This window comes from Condylostylus longicornis, unplaced genomic scaffold (genome assembly GCF_029603195.1).
Source record: "Condylostylus longicornis isolate FDR11 unplaced genomic scaffold, ASM2960319v2 ptg000009l, whole genome shotgun sequence".
NCBI lineage: Eukaryota > Metazoa > Arthropoda > Insecta > Diptera > Dolichopodidae > Condylostylus > Condylostylus longicornis.
The window spans coordinates 617,724-639,281 of record NW_026577978.1 but is presented as its reverse complement, the minus strand read 5'-3'; the positions used below and the strand labels follow the sequence as shown (position 1 = coordinate 639,281).

Sequence of the window (21,558 nt, the reverse complement as noted above, 5' to 3'; positions counted from 1 at the left end):
CAAGTAATAAAACACAGGCATCGGACAGAACTATTAAAAGCGAAGTAGTTGAAAACATTAATAAGGACCTGCTATAAAAGGGACTTACTAAGTCGAAATTGTATAAAAATTGCTAATTTTTTTTTAAAATTAATTTTTAAAAAATTTTCGTATTTTATTCTTGTCACATTTCACCAATCATTGTTGCTTATTTTAACTCTTAACCTATAAGAATAGTTTATCCTCTTTTTAACGAGAGTTCAGTGAAAAGGAAGCTGATTTAAAATATGAAATAAATTCTTCTCTTTCTGTATTATTTTATTAGTTTCACTATTCTATAAAAAGTGTTATTAAAACAATTTTCTTTATTTCATTTTTTTCGGCCCAATGTTTAACAATAGAAGGATAATATTTAATTCTTCAATTATTTAATTTCACAATATACAATTTATTTAAATCGTCTTATATAATATATAAATCAATTCAATCTATATAAAATATAATTTATAATTCTATAGTCATCATGTGATTTTGTAACAATTGTTCCTCCATTTTAGTTATTTATTATAAAAAAAAATAATAATTCTGACAAAAAAGAATTCTTTATTAATTCTTCTGTATTAATTTCTTTTTGCAGGATTATCACGATGATATTCGACAAGAACAAATGTGGGAAATGCAAGCATTAACATCATCACCAACAGAAACTGGTGAACAAAATAGTCCGACAAATGGTTTACTTGACGATACAATAAATGCAACAATGGATTGTACAAATATGAAACAAAATAGTGAAATAATGGATTGTTCTAGTATAGCAACAATTAATGCAGCAGATCAATTAACAAATTCTGTAAATGCAGCAGCTGTTGCTGCAGCAGCGGCAGCCGCTGCTTCATCATCTTCAAATCCATCAACTTTACATCAACAACAACAACAGCAACAACAACAACAACAACAACAGCAACAACAGCAGCAACAACAACAAAATCAACAACAACAGCAACAACAAAATCATGTTCAAACACATTTAAATGGGAATAATACATCATCAGCGGCAGCTGCAGCAGCGGCTGCAGCAGCAGCTGCGGCGGCAGCAAATAGTATAAATAGTGAGTTCGATAGAAATATGAACACGTCAATGATCAACTATAATAATTTTACTAATCCTCTGCATATTGATTTGCCAGCCCAAACAATACATCCGGCAGCTGTTGCAGCAGCCTTACATCATCAATTAGCTACAGCTGGTATGGGCATTATTAAGCCTGCAACTGGTGTTGCAGCGGTTACCGGTTTACCGCCATCGCAAGCAACACTTGGTATACCAAGTGAAGCTGAAACAACGACACCATTAGCATTATTGGAACCACCAGGTGCTCTACTTCATCCAGCATTAAGAGGTTAATTGAAAATTTTATTTTCTTTTGTTTTTCTTGGGTTTCTTTTTACTACTATTTTTCTCATTCTCTTTTTTTTTGAATTTATCTTTTTAATTCGGTAAAATTTATAAATTATTTAAGAGGATATATTTTTTTTTTTGCTTAATAAGTCGCTTTGAATAAGCGAAAGCTTTTAAAATGTTATTATTTTATTTTCTGTTTTTATTTTTGTAATTTTTTAATTTATTTATTAACAATTCTCTTAAAGAAGCCACATAAAAAAAAATTTACATTTTTTTATATACTAAAAGAAAAAATATAAAAAATTTTATTTTAAATCCACCTTCAACTTTTACTTTTTTCACCATGACAAAAAAAAAATGTTATAAAAAAATAAAAAAAAAATTATAGGAAGTTTAGCTCGTAAAAGACCTTTACTTGGTGTACCCAGATCAAGCATGAATCCAACCAAACGAACTGTGATGACATTATTAGCCCGAGCTAAAAATTCACAAAGTATACATCCCATAAGAAATGCTGGACCTTCAGTACATGAGTAAGTTATAAAAATAATTTTAAAACGCACAAAAAATATTTCAAATAAATTTTAAAGAAATAATAAAAAAAATAATAAATAAACTAATATTTTTAATTTTGAAAATAAAGTAAAAATTTTTAAATGCAATGTAAGACAACAAAAATAATAAATTGCCCATTAAAAGCAACATTTTTCTTTAAATGACAACTAAAATGCAGGCTTCGTCTTGGCCATGAAAAAATTAACATATTTTAATAAAGAACACACTAACCAGCTCACAAGTTTTTTCTGAACCACCCATGATAAACATTACATTTCTCTTCCACATCACACTTTAAATTCTCCATTTTTTTTAAAGTAAAATTTTTACGATATCTACACATTCATTTTTATTGTATAGATCAAAGATTTATGAATTATAAAAAACCCATCCTTATACCAAAAAAAAAAATAAAAATAAAAATAAATGATTAAGGATCACATTTCTTCATTCATACAAAGATATATAAATATAATGTGTATGGATGTATATATTTTTTTGTTGTGTCCTTTCTCAAAAACTGTTTATCCAAATTGTTTCTGACAGATTCCATTAGAAATTTCAACTTTCGATGTATTAAAGCAAAAATATGAATCAAAAATTTTTTTGAAAAAATAATATTATAATAAAAACTCTTCAAATGATTTTTCTAGTTTAAAATGAATCGCGGCTATCATATTACATTTATGTTTATAATGTACAATATTAAGATTAAGGATTTTATAAGAATACCAAAATTTATTTGAATATTTAATAAATATTAACACATAATGAGCAGGTCGGGTACTAGAACCCGCTTGTGTGTACGTTGTCACTTAATTTATAGCAATATGGATGTAGAAACTTATTCTAGACCTTTTTTTGAATTCTTATATTTTTTTCAAAAACTTGTTATTTTTTGAGTAATAGGGCTCAAACTTTATATGTATGCGGATGTATACATTGTATATTCGCCCGCTACGCAACGTTGTTGCCTATGCTAGGCCGCCGGCTCATAATGTGTTAACAGATTTACAAAGGAAAATTTTTATAAGAAGAATAGAGTCAAAAATATTATATTTTGTCCAATTCATTTTTAAATTTATAATATTAATGTATTTTCTTCGGAATGCATTGGATTAGTTTTGCGTTATACCGCACATCAAATTTTAATCAGAAAAGCTTAATATACGTTTTTTGAATGATGTTAACAGAAATACATTCACTAAGCTGGATTATTTACAAAGAGTATTTTCTATTCTACTCTACAAAGCTTTCTAATTCTCCGAATAGTTAATTTAACATGCAAATTTTCCCAACAGTAACTGGAAATTCTCTCGTTTCTCTCATTTTCGTCTTAAAATAATTGTATTTAATTTTTCTATATTAAACGTAAGAATGTTTCTCGCATACCTTACAATAATTGTAAACATCTTTAAACAGAACGAAATAAAAAATAAACAACAAAAGTCACTTTTTATTTATTTCTTTTCAAGAAAACAAAAAAAAAAACAACAATAAACAGCAAAAAAAAATTTTGTTATAAAAGTCCTATGTTTAAAAAAGTTTAATATAAATAGAAAAGTTGAGAAAATTCACCAAAAAAAAAAGTCATAAATTGAGTCCTAATAGCCCCTAATCAAAATCAAAACAAAAAAAAAGTCTCATATTGACAATTAAAAAGTTCTCATATTTAATAAAAATTAAAAACTGTCGGCAAAATTTCGTTTTATGAACCAGGGTTGATCTCATTAGAAGTTATATAGAAATTTGGAAAAACAAAATTTGAATTAAACTGGAAAAAGAAATGAAAAATTCTATTTAGTCTACATCATAATTTTCCGAGAGATTACCTATATTAAATAATGAAGGTTCTATTATAAAAATTGTTATATTGTTAAATTGAATACGCTTATATAAAACATTTTTTGTATTAATATAAAAGGACACTCAATACATTTTAAATAATAAAGCTGACTTGAAATTGAGTTGTATTTTTTGGATTTTCGGTAACCAAATCGTAATTATTTTTTATAAAAGCATACTCTATGGTGTCCAATATCTCATTGATAACAATCAAAATGATTTTGCCAACTCACTAACCAACCAAGCAAAACTGATGGTACATTATAAGTCAAGCAAAAAAAACTTCAAATTGATCAAAATAAGCTCTGCGAACCCTATTTTTTTTAAAAGCCAATAAATTTAGAAAATTACTGTATTTGATTAAGACCATTTAAATTTTTCGCGACATTATTAAATTTACAAACATACGGCCCACACCAATTCCTTAACTCTTTACAAACTCTATTTTCTTGAACGACTTAAAAAAATTTAAATTTCTTGGTACACTGTGTGTATGTCTAAACTCATATATGCATTCATTAAAAAAAAAATCATAATAACAAAAAGTTTTTGTTTTTATAATTACTTGAAAATTCTTTTCTAATTTGTAAAACTTTTTAATTCAGATACATTTCAATTAATTTATAATAAAGAAACAAAAAAAAAAGACTCTTAGGATCCCCACCAACAATATTTTTTCTCTTTTGTTTTAGAAAACATTTTTAATTATAGATTCTGCTGTTATTTTTTAATTAGATTTTATCTTAAAATTTTGGTTGTAATGAAATTCAAAAGAGAAAGTAAAAGGAAGTTTAATAGTCTAATTGCATTTTAATAACAGTTCAGAATGAAATTTTTGTATTTTAAAGAAAAACGATCTTAAATTTGTTTTTAGAAAGAGCAACATATTTTGAAACAATTGAAATTGTTTTCTAAACGTAAAAAGAAAAATCAGTCAAAATTAACTTTAAGTCCCCCTTTAACTCTGAACCTGTTGAACATCGTTTCCATATACAAAAGTCTTGTCTATTCATGAGATCCTATACAATTGTATATAGCAGTGTACTTTGATACGGATCACCCCGTATATACAGTGTGATTTAGAAAGTTATACAACAATATATTCTATTGGTTAGAAGATCGCAAATGGGTAAAAATTAAATTTTCGTATTAAAAAAAAAAATTTTTCTATTTAAACAAATGTCACAACAAATTTATATGGCATGTCTTTAAAAATTCGCTCCAGCTGGTTAATTTTAATAACTTTAGATGCCAAATAATGTCTAGATTTCGAAAATATTTTTTTCAAATTTTTAAATTGCACCGAATCTGAGAAAAATGCATTTAAAAATTTCAAACCATATAGGTACCATTTCTTATAAAAACTGGCAAAAATTAAAAACCTATCAATTTTCTTTACCAAGAAAAGTTTCGAAAAAAATTTTTTGATGACTAGATTTTTTTTTTCTGTTTTTCGTAATACAAAATTCTAGTTTTTCTTTTCAAAAATTTTAAATTTTTTAAATTCAATTTTTGTTTTTCAATTTGTTACATCTCAATAAAAAGATTGAAATTCATATTTTTTATCAAAATAACTACCCTTCAGAAACTGTTTGTTTAAAGTTCCTTTTTTTTCGGAACGCAGAAATAATCAAAAAAACTTGGATAAGTAAAAATTTCGTGAAAATTGATTAAAGTTCCTGGAACTCGGAAACCCTTGAGATTTGGCACCCAGTTCGGAACAAAAGTTTTACCCATTTTTGATCTTCTTACCAATGGTATATGTTGTTGTACAACTTTCAGAATCACCCTGTATAAAAGAGTAAAACAAGTTGATTTTATAAGATACAATATTGTCCTGCATTTAACAGTTTAGTAAAAGTTCGAAATTCTTGTGCTTTATGCTTAGTAATTAAGGAGAATTGTAATTAAATATATACGTACCGCGAAAGTGGAATGGTAATCATTGTCTAACAATATTATTTAATACTATCAAACCGACTGCCATTCAACATCAGAATCCGTAATAAACAACAGGCTAAACCTGGAACCAAATATAGTGACAATCATGACAATTTCTAAAGGTATAAAATAAATTTTTACTCATTGCACTCCTTTACATTAAATATATACAAAAATTTTATTATTAAAATAAATTTAAGTAATATGAAAAAAAAATTAACGTATTTATCATAGGCAGGTGTCATTTGAAATTTCATCGCTAAAGGAACGATATAATAAAAATCGATAACTCGTCCTCCCTTCTTGATAATAAAAATTCAATTAATCCCTTTTTGTTTTTAATGATTTTTTTCATTTTTTATTTATTTATTTTTTTTACATAAAATGTAAATAATTCCTATATATAAAGTTTTTTTTTGTTTTTTTGTTTTTTTAAAGGACCTTTTCCTTTCATTTTAATTCAAATTTATTACTTTTAAAGAGCTAAATTTTTAAATGAAATAAAAGTGCAGCTGATCCAGAACTTTTATATTGTAACTTAGTCAACAGAAATGAACATTAAATGAATCCAATTTTATTTTATCTCAATTATAAGGAAATATAAGCGTATATACACAAATTATACACTTTATAATAACTTTTGAATAAGCTGTAAGTTATCAATTTCAAGGACATTTTCAAGGATTCTTATAATGTATAAGTACATTATGATTTATAGCTGCAGTAATTCGTATTACTATTCAATATCCTTACATAGAAACTGTAATTTAATAATTTAACTGGAAATAAATAAAAATATTAAATAATATTTCCATGTATCCTTGTACAGTTTTCATCAAATGAAACTGTAATATCCGTTTATTCCCAATTTGTTAATTAATTTCCTTTTATTGTGTTTTATTAATTCTCAAATTAAATGGAGGATTAATTGAGTTTATTTTTTTTTTTATATATTTCGATGTAAAATTTACATCTTAATTAAAATTTGTATTTAATCATTAAAAATGATTTAAAAAGAAAAATAAAAAAAAAACAAAATCTCAATATAAAAAAAAATCACCCACATTCTATATACACAGAAATATTTGAATAAATCAATAGTACCACCATTTCCCATTGTTTTTATTTTTTCATCGTAAATTGTAATTTGTGAGTGAAAATCAGCAAAAAATGGAACTTTTTTTTTTGCGCTTCATGAGTTGATGTGTATGAGATTTAATAATTTTTTTGTTAATTTAAAATCTTTTTTTTTATCAATACATTTTTATAAATCTATGAATTAAATATGAAATTGGCAATTATTTTTTAATATTGTATAAGATGAGGATTTATAGTAAATTCATAACAAAGGGACACTATATAAAGGACTATAATTGCTTTATTTATATAACCGTATTGTACTTTTATATACCTACATTTATTATGAATGTATTATACAATCCATTTGTAACATAGCCTTTAATGAAATACGTAACTCGAATAAGACAAAATGTAACCGGACGTTTGTAGATGAGATTGTAGGTATATGAAAATATGGGCAAAAGAATTTCCCTCCAACCACCGCAGCCAGTGTTTGTATATTGTCGCAATAATTTGCCTAGTTTGTGCAAGTGATATTTCACGGATAATGAAGTGAAGAAGTCTACATCTATTCTCTGTAATATCTGGAAAGCTCACTAATGAAATATATGTACTTAGAAAAAAATTGACTAATTTTTATGAAAAAAAAATTACACGTTATGAAATCAAAACGAAATATCGAAAATAAAAAATTAAGATAACCAAGAACAAAATTTTGTTTCAATGAAGTATAAAAGAATTAAGAGTGTTAATATAGGGACGGCATTTAAGTTAATGTATTTCAATAAGTACATTGCATGCTTGTTAAATTACCAATTACAATTGAAATACTTTTTTTTGGTATAATCTGCTGATATTGAATTAATTTATAATAAATAAATAAATCTCTTTTATAAATACGTTATTCTACAAAATTTCTCTTCTATTAACATGAATTTGAAAATTTCAACTATCAAGTCCTTTTAAAATAAAATTGAAATATGGAAAAATTATAAAATTTTCAATAAATATAGTCTTTTGATCTTTTGTAAAATTTCTTTATATTCCTCCTCATAATATCATTGGCCAGCATGTCGACTATATTTAATTACTTAATTTTAAAATAAAACTCAAAATTTAAAAAACTTAATAAATTTTGAAGTAAAAAGCGAAAATAAATTTTATTTTAATTATTGTTGTCTATAACACTATGAAAAAAAAAATCTGTTCTTTATTTATTGCTTTATTTATTATTATTCTTATAAAAATTAAAACAAATTAGTTATAATTTTTTGCTTAGATCATTACAATTGTTAACCACACCACAGCTTTTACTTCCTCCACAACCCATGTTGGATGAAACAATGACCGCAGCTGTCGTCTCAGTACAAAAAGAATCACTGGCGCAAAGTGTTTAAAAATATAATTCAAATTTAAAAAAAAAAAAAACAAAATTAACAATAATATAAAATTTCAATATAAAAAAAAAAATTAAAAACAAAAAAAAATAAAAAAAAATAATGCATCTATGTATTAAATAAAATAATTAAAAAATAAAAATAAAATTAAGAAAATATTCAAAAATTTCCAAAAAAAAAACAAAAAAAATTTCGTATATAAACACCTTGTGTAATTAAAATTGTCTTCATAAATGCATTATAAAATATTTATATGTATATATATAACCGGTATAGATATATATATATATATATATATATATATATGTATTCCACACAATATCTTAACTATAATTTAATTATATACAACCAAGTAAATAAAAAGAAAAAAATCTCCATATTATGTAAAACATTTAGGACGAATTCATTTTTATTAAAGATCATGAAATTATTAAGTATTTATATATGTATTAAGATAAAATAAAAAAAAAATTTAAGCGCACTGTTCACATAATATACAAAATAAATAGATAAAATTAAAACAAATATTAGGGAAGACAGAGACAGAAATATAGAGTTGTTTACATTAAAATATATTTTGCCAAAATATAATAAAACTAACACAGTTACACAGAAACAACTACTACTATAATTTATTATTAATGAGCTTATTAATAAGAATAACGGTGAAAACCAAATATAAAAAAAAATTAAAGCAGAAAATTTAAATAATTTGCAAAAAAAAAAAATAAGAAAAAACAGCAAGTAAAAATTTAGTCATAAGTAAAGTTTTTTATTGAAAATTTTTTTAAATATTAAATTAAAACAGAAAAAAAAAATTATGTAATTGTAAAACATTTGAATATATGTATGTATGTAGTTATTAAAAATATTATAAAATAAAGAAGAAATTAATAAAAAAACAAAAAAAAAAATAAAAATAGTAAATTCATAATAAATTCATTGAATTGTAAACAAAAAAAAAAACCGTTATTATAAATAAAAAAATATTTAAACAAAAAAATATCTGCAAGTGTCAGTTCAGTAGAATCGTGTAAAAAACGTGTGCAAATTTCAATTAATAAAATGTTAAATAAAAAAAAAAAAAACTATAAAAATTTAATAAGAAAATTATAAACTCACAATTTTGTTTTTTTTTTGCATTTTTATAAATTTTCAATATGAAATTTAAAAATTTTCAAAGAAAACTAAGGCTCCTTTTCTCTCTTTCTTACATTTCAAAATTATATTTTAAGTACACCTCGTAAAAATTACAAATATTGTAATTTAGTCATAGCATAAAAATTAATATTGTAATAATCATAGCATAATTGTAAAATTTAAATTCATAAAATTTATTTGTTAATTTGATTTTATTTAAAACTGACCAGGCACTCTACCCTGTAAACCACCATTCAAATTCTGATTCAAGAATCTTATTAATTAAGAAAAAATGTCGACTTTTTTTACTTGAAAAAAAAAATTTATAATATAGTGAATATTATAAAAAGTTATACACCCCGAACCGTAAATTTTATTTGATCATATAATTTTTGCTTTTAATTAAGGTCCAGAATTTGTTATAGCCAATTTCATCTCTTTTAATAATTATCTTTTCATTACATTTCCGTTAACAATTGTAATATGTGGTTAGTTTAGTCAATTGTAATATTTAGCGTCAATAAAAATAATTACTGAAAAAATTGCATACCTTCAGGATAATTTTAAAAAAATTTTTAAATTTTTGCTATAAAAAGTAAATATTTTGAGATTAAATTTAATAATCCTTAATTTTACATTTTTACCTTTTTGTTTTTCAAACTGAGCCTTTAAGATTGAATTTTATGATTATTGCTGCTTTTAACTTATTAATTATATTCAAGTATAAATTAACAAACTAATAAAATCTTCTGCATATAATATAAATGGAAATAGTTCCAATTTACATAAACTGCATTGCCTTAGGCAAAGTGTTGCTTTCAAGGTGGTTTATATAAAAATTTTGATCAAATATTCAATTTCATAATATTTTGAAAAGCGTTTTGAATCTAAAGGAAAAGGGCACGAACTTTGCAAAAAAAAATCTGAATTCTTATTTTAAACCTTTAGAATGCAATTTTACAAGTGCATTTGATTGGTTCCAAAATATAAGTCCAATAATCTTTTTAGGCTGCAATATTTCATTTAAAATAATAAAGTTGAAAGGCTATTTGAAGTCGGTCAAAAAACAATTTGGAATTTGAATTCTTTTACAATTTGCTCCGCTAATATTCCCGTATTTTAAGAATTTCAATTCTTTTCTCACTGTTTTTTTTTTTTAATAAAATTTCTTGCACTAATTTCATTATATTTTGAAAATAATTTTGTAATATAAAATATAAAAGTGAAGAATATTAATAAAAATTTTTAAAGAAACTTTTAAAGGAATCAAAATAAAACAGCGCAAAATGACGAATGCAAAAACAAATAAAATTTATTAAAAATACAATAAAATTTATATTAAAAAATATTTATGTATATTGTAAAAAATATTTGTAACTTTAAAATTAATTCAAAATTTTTAATAAAAAATTGTTTCGCTTAACAAAGAAAACCCTAATAAGAAAAAATTAAAAATCGTAAAAAGAACAACAAAAAAAAATCTTAAATTTCAATTAAACAGCAATGTTAAAAATAACAAAAAAAATAAATATGTTAAACGAAATTTAAAAAAAAAAAAAAGAAGTAACAAAAAACATCAAATTCAAAGTTTCATTTTTAAAATTACTGAGTAAATAATAAAAAAAAAAAAACGAAATTAGCATAATTAATTTAAATTTTAATATTAAATATTTATTAGAAATAATTCATAAAAAAATTACTGATTATTAAAAAAAAAAAAAATAAAATGTAAAACTTAAATAAAGAAAATTTAATCATAGAGGAAACAAAAGCATAAAAGAAATTCACAATACATTTAAAAAAAAAATCTGTCCTCGAGCACTGGAAAAATTTTACACTTAATATTTCAAAAAAATCAAATAAAATTGCAAAATAATTGAAAAAGAAATTTTTTAAGTTTAAAAGCAAATTCATTCAAAACAAAGATTAAATAATTTCCCTTACTTTTTTCTAAAACTTTTATAAGCATGCAGTTTTAAGTACATTATGTGCATTTTATGAATAAATAAAAAAAAACAAGGCAAAATTATTAAGTCATTCAATAAATAAAATAAAATTATCAAATTCAAACAAATCTTACATAAATTATTCTTCCAAATTGTGAAAAAATTTGACTGAAACCCCAGATATTGAACTTTGCATTTAATTTTAGAGTCTATATGATTGTAGCAAATACTTATATGTAAGAACTATCAATATTTTATTTAAAAGTAATTTGGATTTTGCTATAATTATTTGAAAATTTTAATTAAATTGAAATTTCATGAGAATTTCCTATGAGAAATATTTTTCAAATTATGTAATTAAAATTATATAACAATTATTATTTTAGTGGGATATTCGTTGTAAACAATGAGGTATAGGATTTTTCTTTAAAAATTTCTTATCATATTAATTCTTATAATTTATACGCATGTTGTGATGCAATTCTATGTATGTATTTTGATTAACATTTTTTACACAACTTCAAAATTAATAAATATTAAATTTATTTAATGGATACAATGTTTTGAGCCAGAATCAATTATATAGAAATTTGAAATTATAAATTTTATAAGTTATCGATTGTAAAATTCTCTAAAATAGGTTATCGAAATAAAATTCTTATAAAATTCTAATACACAATTCCCTATCACTTTTCAGAGCCTGGCAGAGATTTCTTAGGTCTTACTACTTCGGGCGCACTACGGACTTAGCGAATTTAAGCATTAAGAATTTGAACGGATTTTTGAGGAGCTAGTTCGTATTTGAAGCGGAAAAGTAGAGACCTGGCAGTACCACAATTGTGGTCTGTGTGTATCCTTTGGGGGGCCGCAACGACCTAACCTATTCTAACTTATATACATATTTGTTAACTTTAAAATTTCTGCATTCAATTTTTCTATATTACTAAAAAATATATGAAGCTCTACTCTTATAAACTGAATTCTAATTCAATACAGTACAATTGAATTGTATACAGAATTATAACGATTTGAGGATCAAAATAAATTTTATGTTTATTATTGAAAATTTAGTTTTATTAATGATTCAATCATTTTTAAAAACAAAATTAATATACACTATACTTTGTCCAATTAGGTGTAGGTTTAGGTTTAGGTTGACGTGGCCATTCAAGGATGCACTTAGGCCTGTTGTCATCCCGCTGGATCTCCATATCCCCAAACTCACGGGAACCAGCCCGAATCTTTTATAAACTGGACTAGATCCTTGGCATTTACATTCACCAAGTCCGTAACTCGCAAAAAGAAATGCGACCCAAGAAACCTCCTCCACCTTCCCCGTACCAAAGCTGGGGATAAGTACAGAAAATGAGCCACCGTCTCCTGCACCTTCTATTTTGTTCATATAAAATATTTGTTCATATAAAATATTAATTACATTATTTACTCATTAAAATAAATTATTTGAATGCATAATCATTTTAATATGAATAAATAATAGTAATGGTAATATTAAATTATTTTCAATCGGAAATAAAATTAAGAAAATCCATTCCGGTTTCATATATAAAACTCAAAAAACAATTTTCATTTTTATTAAATGTATAATAAAAAAAATGTTTAATAAAAATTTTTTTCACAATTTAAATTTTTTTGTAATTTTTCTTTATATATTTTTAAAATATTTACAAGTATTTTATTATATTATTTATTTACCTCGATTATCGTGAGTCTCTAGACAAGTCTATTGAATTTTTAATTTATCAAATTTTATATAAAAATTTAGAATGTAAAAGAAAATACGAATAATTTAATAAATTGAAAAAGGGATTCATTCAATTTCCTGTTCAACTGTTTTATTTTTATAAATATTTTTTTGTAATTTTTGTAAATTTTTTATATAATTTCCTTAAGGAATAGAAAATTGAAAAGTCTCAAATTCACGATATCCGTTTCATATGAATTAAAATTTTAATAATATCTTTTTACTGATTATTTAAATTTTTTATTATAAATTTATATTTTATTTTTTTTTTTGGATTATTGAGAAAGAAAATTATGGTCGTATTTATAATGAATTTATTGTCAAATAAATATTTGCATATACTCGTATATTTAAGTTGCTATTTTAATTTATAATTTTTGAGCAGAATAAATGATTTTAAAAAATAGGAAATGCTTATACACCACAAAATCGGTAATTAGTCCTCGAAATGAAAAATTTATTTTTAACTTTTAATCGTGTATTTCCCTTTTTCATCTCACTTTTTATTCGTTTTCAAATCAGAATTCTCCGTTTTTCTAATGAATATTTAATATTTCCAATATTGGATTTTCGCGTTTTTTTTCAAATTATCGACTGAACATATCTACCTTCAAAAACGAATTAACAAAATTTTGAGATACGCAATACAGAATAATTCTCACTCGAAAATAACATTATACAAATATACAATTACTACTCACTTTCTTCTCACTTAGCTAGTAAAATAGTGGGATAATCATGATCATGTTCATAATTTTATATACTATTTAAACAAATATTTTGAAAGCAATATAATTTTTCAAATGTTGGCTATCCCTAATTTATAATATTACGGTAGATATTGTAACATGTTATACGTTATAAAACCTAACAGCAATATGCATTTTTTTCTCATTACAAATCTTATTAATATAATCCCAAAATCTCCAATATCTCATAATTACATCTTTCTTAAATTTCTCAAATATTCTTTATAAACATAAGAAAAATTATTAATTTTGATTGAATTAGGATTTCGGAAAGTAAGACGTCCACACATTCATATATTAAATGAATACCGTATTAGGTATTATGTATACATGTGTTATACATAATTATATGTACAATATGTATGTATAACTAAATGATGTACGATGTTAAACTATTACTAAGCAATCAATCACAAATAGAAACTTTTATTTTAACATAAAAATAATTACAAATATAAATGGTTAATTTTCAGTTAACAAACTTTTTCACCTCAGTTGTAGTTTAGATTAATTAGTTTATAAGAAAACTAATTAACCTAAGCAAAATGAAATCTGCTCTTCGGTTCAAGTAACCATAAAATCTGCAATTAACTGAATATAAATTATGAGAAAAACTTTAAGAAAAAAAAATAGATTTTTTTCAAATTGTTTATTTTGTACATTATTTTATAAAGTCACCATCTTTTATTGATATGTTAAAAGTTAACTATCTTGAAAGATTTAAATTATTAATGATTATTTTATTAAAATTTTTAAGAAAATCCTTAAAATTTATACTCTTTTACATAGAATACTTGATTTCAAGTTCAAATCATTTTAAAAAATGAATTCACTTAGAATTTTCACACTATCGTAAACTTGGTAATGTTAAAATTTGTATTATGCGTACATCAATATCAAAACTTAATAAGCCAACCACTAAATAAATTGAATTTTATGTATACACCTGTATTAAACTTTAATATTTAAAATATACAAAAATTCGACAAATAAAACAGGATAAATACAAAAAATTATCAAATCGAAGAGAAAAAACCAAATATGAAGGAAAGAAAACAAAGCAAAAAAAAGGATTCAAAATTCCTTTTCAAGGATTAGAATAATTTTATTTTAACAGAAACAAAAAACAAAACTCCGGGATAATTTTTTCCCTTAGGTTTTTCTTTACTCTTTTTTTTTTGTGCAAATGTAAAACGGAAAAAAATAATTCGACCAGAAAAGCTCATTTCCACTTGAAAGGATTGTTTTTTTTTTTTTGTTTTACATTTTCTTTCGGTTCAACATTTGAATACTTTTTCTTTTCTTTCCAATTACTTTTCTTTTTGTTTCGAAAATATTTCAAAATTTTTAACTTAGAGCTTTTCTTGACTTTATTTTTTTTTCTGGATATGAAAAGAGAGGAAAATATTTTTTCAGAAGAAAAGAAAAGAGTAAGAATTTGTGTTTTCACCTTAAATATTTCGGAATTTATTTTGAAAAGAAAGAAAAAAGTGATTTCTCAACCCACAGACCAAGTTCATTATTATTAAAGTCAAATTGATTATTTGCCCTTTAAAGGTTTTAAAAATACACAAAAAAAATAGAATCAACAAAACAAATTTTCTTATTTTTTATCCTAATTTGAATTAAATACAAATCCAAAGAAATCAAAAATTTTTGATCGAATATAAAATAAATTGTTGAAATAAAAAACAAATCTTAAAATATTGTGGTAGAAATGGAAATTTAAATATTAAATATGCGGGTGGTGATGGATTAATAGTGTGTCTGATTAAATTTATATTGAGTTTGCTGTAAATATTGAATGAGGTAAATATGCAAATTACATTTTATCCAAAAAGAAATTTCAATTCTATATAAAATTATACAAATTTAACATAATATATCAAAATAGAATGGAAAAAAGAAAAAGCTCCATTACAAAACCAAAAGGCTAGGTCAACTATGTAATTTATTGTGCATTTATTAAAGTATCCAAATTCGAAACTGATCATTAAAAAAATGCGGGATTTATTAATTTATTTATGTAACATTATATAATAAATTATTATAATATTATTAATACCCTTGGATGCCAAGGCCATAACAAGGGTTAACAAAGTTAATTTACCTTAATTATTATATTGTAAGAATAGTTTTGTTTTAATTAACGATTCTAATATTTTTAATTTTACTTGTTATTTCAGACCATTGTGACCTCTAAAAATTATTTTGGTTATTTCTCCATATAACAGGAATTATTAAATAATATTCCAAAATATAAATCGCAAATACTATTAATGAAATTGATATTCACAGTTATCGGAAGCAAAATGTAATTGGATTCCTTGCAACAGGACTCCCAAAAAATCCCTTGTAACACAACATCCCATAAAAATATGTTTATCGTTCAAAATATTGTCAGAAAAGGAATATAAGATGACATGCTAGTATTATCAAATAGATACTTAATTTTGAATTTATTTATTATGTCTTATTTTTGTTATTTTTTATGCCGTAAAGTTACCAATTTTATAGATAATATTGTCTTAGCCATGTTTATGAACTGTTGGATTATCAAAATATCCGTTCAATTATCATAACTTATAAAGAACTTTTTCAATTATCCGTTAAATAAGTCCTGCGAAATAAAGCAAACACAAAATGAAATTAGTCAATAGAACTAGACCAAACAGAGTTATTTAAAATTAAACCAACAATAATGTAATGAAAATAAAATAAAATAAAAGAATAATAAAGCAAAAAAAATTTCAAATGGTTTCGTGTGGCTTGTGATACAGCAGAATAGTACAGGATACTTATATTTTGCCTCTTAATGAAGAAATAGAAATTGTCACCTTCAATAGTAACCAATATATTTTGGGAAATGAATGCAAAATAGTTTGTTCAAGATATTAATTAATTGACAATTAATTTTTCAATTTTTACACACGTAATGTACATTTCAATTTTTTACATCTTGAAAAATTTCCTGTAAATGGCTACTTATATATACATGCTCGTAAATCATTTTATAAAAAATATGTCAAAAACTTATTAATTTTAAAAATATTTCAATCATTCAATCAGGAATTTCAATAATATTTTATAAAGGCATACTTATTGAATATAAAAATAACTATAACATGTTATGAACTTATAAATTCTATAATTGTCATTTTAACTGCAGGCATTAGATTCTCCATTATATAATAGAAATCAATTCATTTCTCAAATGTATAATATAAAATGAAAATTAAAATATTCAATGGATAAGGGATTTTTAATCCTTATACACCACCATTCTATTGAATTTTATACTGCACAGGATTATACCATATTAAATGGGTACATAATTATTATGATAAGAGTTTACATGTAATGAGAATATTCAAGTCAAATATTAAAGTAAAAAAAAAAGTTAAAGTTCCCAATATTCAATAGAGCATAAAATATGCACATATACATTTACATAATCGAATATTATAATGTGCATATAATATAATTATTATAATATATGGGAGCAAGTTTATTAAAATTAAAAGTAAAATTGAAAAATTTTCCTCATGAGAAAATTTTTTTTATTGAAAATATTTTATAATAATTTTTTTTTTAATTAATATTCACTTTGAATTTATCTTATTTAAAAATGAAAATTTTGGTAGTGTTTAAGTGGGATATAGAAAAACAAAAACTGTTAAAAAATATTTAAAATATATAGAGGACCCATTTAACTACATTTAGCTATTTTAGTATATATTTGAACAATATTGATCCTACATATAGTGTATACATGATAATTACCAATGTAATATATATATAAAAATCTTTACTTAATTTTAATTAACACAAATTATTATATGAATTTTACATAAAATCATTATAAAGGATCATAATCCTTTTTAATATTTCATTATAATTTTATGATACAAATATTATCTGAAAATCACTTTAGCATTCTTAACCATTAATGTACATACATAATATTACATTATACTTAAAATGTGAAAATATTTAAAATTTAAACGGAACCATAATGTATATATAGATACTGTTGATTAACACCTTATAAGAGCATTTTCCAATTAAAAATTTTAATTAAATTTCAATAATATTTAATTGAATATCAATTATTTTTGTACATTTAATGTAAGTACGTACAAATTTTAATGTTAACAACGTTACACTATAATATTATTATAATTTTACAGGTGTATTGATTTTTCAGTCCTGTTATAATAATATATTCGTACACAATAATTAAATGAAAATTTTTCCTAAGTATATAGGTACATTAATAAGTTATAAGAGCTTTCGTTATACTTCTATCAACATTATAATATTAGAAACCAAAATATAATATATTTCTTAAAATTTTCTGGTTATAATAATTATTATAAGAAAAGAAGTGCAACAACAGGCGAAATTTCTAACCAATATAATTATTATACCCGAGTACAGTATTTTGTATAATATTTTGGTATTATAGTTATATACAATATGTAGACATATTTAATGGAACTTGCATTTTATATTGATGAAATATTATTGAATAAATATATATGTACACGATTGTCACAAATATCATTGAGTAAATATATATGTGCAAATTATATATTTCGCTATGTATACTTTGTACGTTTGAGACACCCTAAAACTGAAAATTACTGTATAACAAAATTAAATGTAAGGCTTTGCAGATTTCAATTCATTGTATTTTACTATTGTTCGAATAGACAAAACTATCTTGATTATTTTAATTAATAATGATGACTGATGATAATTGAAAAAACAAAAAAAAATTCTAGTCAAGGTCAATGTTCAGAACATCATTTTTGAAAATTTCAGTGCACAATAAGAGAACGAATGTTGTACTCAAATAGAGTTGTAGCAATAATCTTTTATACACCAAGATATAGTTAATGTTGAATGGATTAAAATTTAAATTTTTTCACATTTTCTACAATTTGGAAATGTCACATTTTCTACAATTTTGTTCTCTATAGATCAATATATTAATATTTAGCATTTTGTACTTTATTATTTATTTGGCAGATTTTATCAGGCGTATTTAACAGAGAATTTGAATAAATAGTTTTTGTACAAACAATTTTGTATGATAGATCTACATATATGTATGATTGGTCAGGAATAATGATTTTAAAAGGAAAAACAATTTAAGTATAATTCAAACCAATTCCGTCCTTACCAATCCAAATAAAATTCAAACCAGTCAATTATAATGCTGCTGATATTGGATATAGTAAGTATGTAGTATAAAATTTCGAATACACATATTTCTATTTGAAAAAATTTAATTGAAATTTTTTTTTGAATAAAGTTAAATATGAGGTTAAAACAACAATTAATATGTAATTATAAGATTGATTTCTAATATGAATTCTTAAGAAATTCTGAACGATCGTTTTCATAAATATAACACTAAAATTTTTAATAATTTCAATTTCCCGCATTCTTATATTGTTCAGCATTGAAATTATTTCGTAAAATATTTCAAAATTCCTATATTACTATAAACCAAAATATTCTGAAATATTAAAAATGTTCAACAAGATATTAACATTATTATCGGTATGGAATTTCAAAATTTCAAGAGTTTCTCTTATTTAAAATGAATTTTTATATCAGTTACAAAGTCAAAATTTTGTGCACTAAAATTTATCACATATTTTATAAAACATAATAGAGTAGTTCGAAACGAAAATAAAGTATTAAATTTAATAATTATTAAAATAATAACACAAAGGAAGAATTTCTATCAAATGAAATTCCGAATTTCGAAAAATATTAAAAAATTAATCATAGCGTTCTAGATATGTGTGTGAATTTAATATTATTTTAAGAAATAGTAACAATGCAATAATAATAATAAAATTATTTAAACCTAATATAGAAACTATTTCATAAAATTTCTTTTTAAGAAAAATATCTACTTCGATTTACTAAAAAGGAAATAATCGGCTTCATGTGAAATTTTCAAAATTCTTAATTTATCTTCATACATTCTGTTACTAAAAAGAAAATAAATTATCAAAATACAAGGATAAAAAAAAAAGGTTTATCATGACCGTTTTCCATAATTACATGTGTATTGTAATAGAAAATATGCTAGGTTACAAGATAACTCAAACATAACAATTTTCTTGAAGAACACATAGAAAATGTATGCCTACATAATATATGCGTTATTCGGATTTATTCAGGGTGTCCAAGAGATGACAGCATCCTCAAGATATTTAGCCTAATAATTAGCATTATGATAATGAAGGTAAACATGTATAGATAAAAATTGTGACATTTGCTAGTATATGATTTCCCGCGTAATTTTGAGTTTATGTCATATATTTCACGATAGTTATTAGCAAAAATGTAAAAATTTTTTCAAAAAGCTCAAATCACTAAAGAAGAAAAGAGCGAAAAATGGTAATATTTTTTTTTTGCAAAATTTTCTTCATCTGTGTTCCATTTCATGAGCCTGACTCAAGAAACGTAACATCAGATCTCGGATACACTGTTAACATTTTACTTAAAATACCTTATTAAACCGCTATAAAAAGTCATTAAAAAAGGGCAAAAAACATTATTATTGAAATTGAAGTATAACACAAAACATATTATGAAAGTCCTTTTTTTATGAAATGGAAAAGCTTTTTATATTTCTTGTAGTATTTTTCTTTTTTTTCAACATTCTGGGAAAAAGTTAAATTAGAAATTCTAAGAATGATATGCGAATAGCATTAAAATAACATTCTACAAGGATTTGAAATAATAATAATAATTGCCAAGGGATAACGAAAAAAAAAATCCTTTTGATTTTTTCTTTATCTTCTTTTGCTTTCATTCTTGTTAAATAATTTTCTCTTATATTGTGTACTTTTAGCAAAAGTAGTATATTCTATCTGCTACATACAACATAAATAATTTATTGTGTTTATGTACACGTGTTTGTATGTACTGTACAAAATACTTTTTATTTCCTATACATTTTGTGTATTACATGTGTCGGACTTATCCAATCGGATTTAATAAAAACGATATTTTCAAGAACTATAATGGGTTTTACCTCAATATTCAACAATATTTAAATACAATTTGAGATTTTTGTATTTTAATTTGAAAAATACTTTATAAAAGAGAAACTATAACTATCCCAAATTTTCGTTTTTATTTGAGGAGATATATTCCGAATGTAGGTGCAATAGGTATATTTGGAATGTAATTTATTTTCGTACAATAGGAATAATCCAAATAATTCGTAATTATTACAGAAAATTTTAAGTTCATTGATCAGTGTGTTTGTATATAGAAATTTCAAAATACAAGTTTGAAAAATTTTGCTTATCACCTTCATTATTAGTGAGTACTTACATTTTTAATTATCTACATAGAAAAAATAATTGAAACTTTTATGTCTCATAGTTTTTACACCTATGTATAATTCAATTATATTTCTTTAATGGAATTTATTTCAGTTCACTCCACTAACTACAATATGTCGAAATAAATATGATAGTAAACCTTAATGTTCTCTTGATAAAATATACACTGAGAGAAAAATAATTTAAAATGAAAAAATCTGAAATATTCCAAATCAAAAATTTGGGTCTAATTCGCTAATTAAAATAAAATAAAGTATTAACGCTATTCAATAACAACACCTGAACAAAATCATAAGAATATTAAAACAAATTTCAAAGTTATTTAATAAAAAATTTTTTTTTCAAATCAGTCTGAGAATGTGGTAGAGAATATCAATAAG

General features: G+C 23.1%; 1 protein-coding gene across 3 annotated transcripts in view; it reads left to right on the top strand.

Moving 5' to 3' along the window:
* The window catches only part of LOC129618589 (RNA-binding protein asd-2), a 48,552-nt gene extending 40,100 nt beyond the window's left edge, over window positions 1-8,452 (top strand). The window contains exons 3-5 of one of the 3 annotated variants that reach the window (XM_055533428.1): window positions 617-1,382; window positions 1,773-1,917; window positions 8,113-8,452. In XM_055533428.1, the coding sequence (XP_055389403.1) occupies window positions 617-1,382; window positions 1,773-1,917; window positions 8,113-8,152 (951 nt within the window). In that variant the 3' untranslated portion in view covers window positions 8,153-8,452. Of the gene's footprint in view, window positions 1-616; window positions 1,383-1,772; window positions 1,918-8,066 lie in introns of all 3 variants that reach the window. The other 2 variants (XM_055533425.1, XM_055533426.1) reach the window with 2 other exon arrangements.
* Window positions 8,453-21,558: the final 13,106 nt, after the last annotated feature.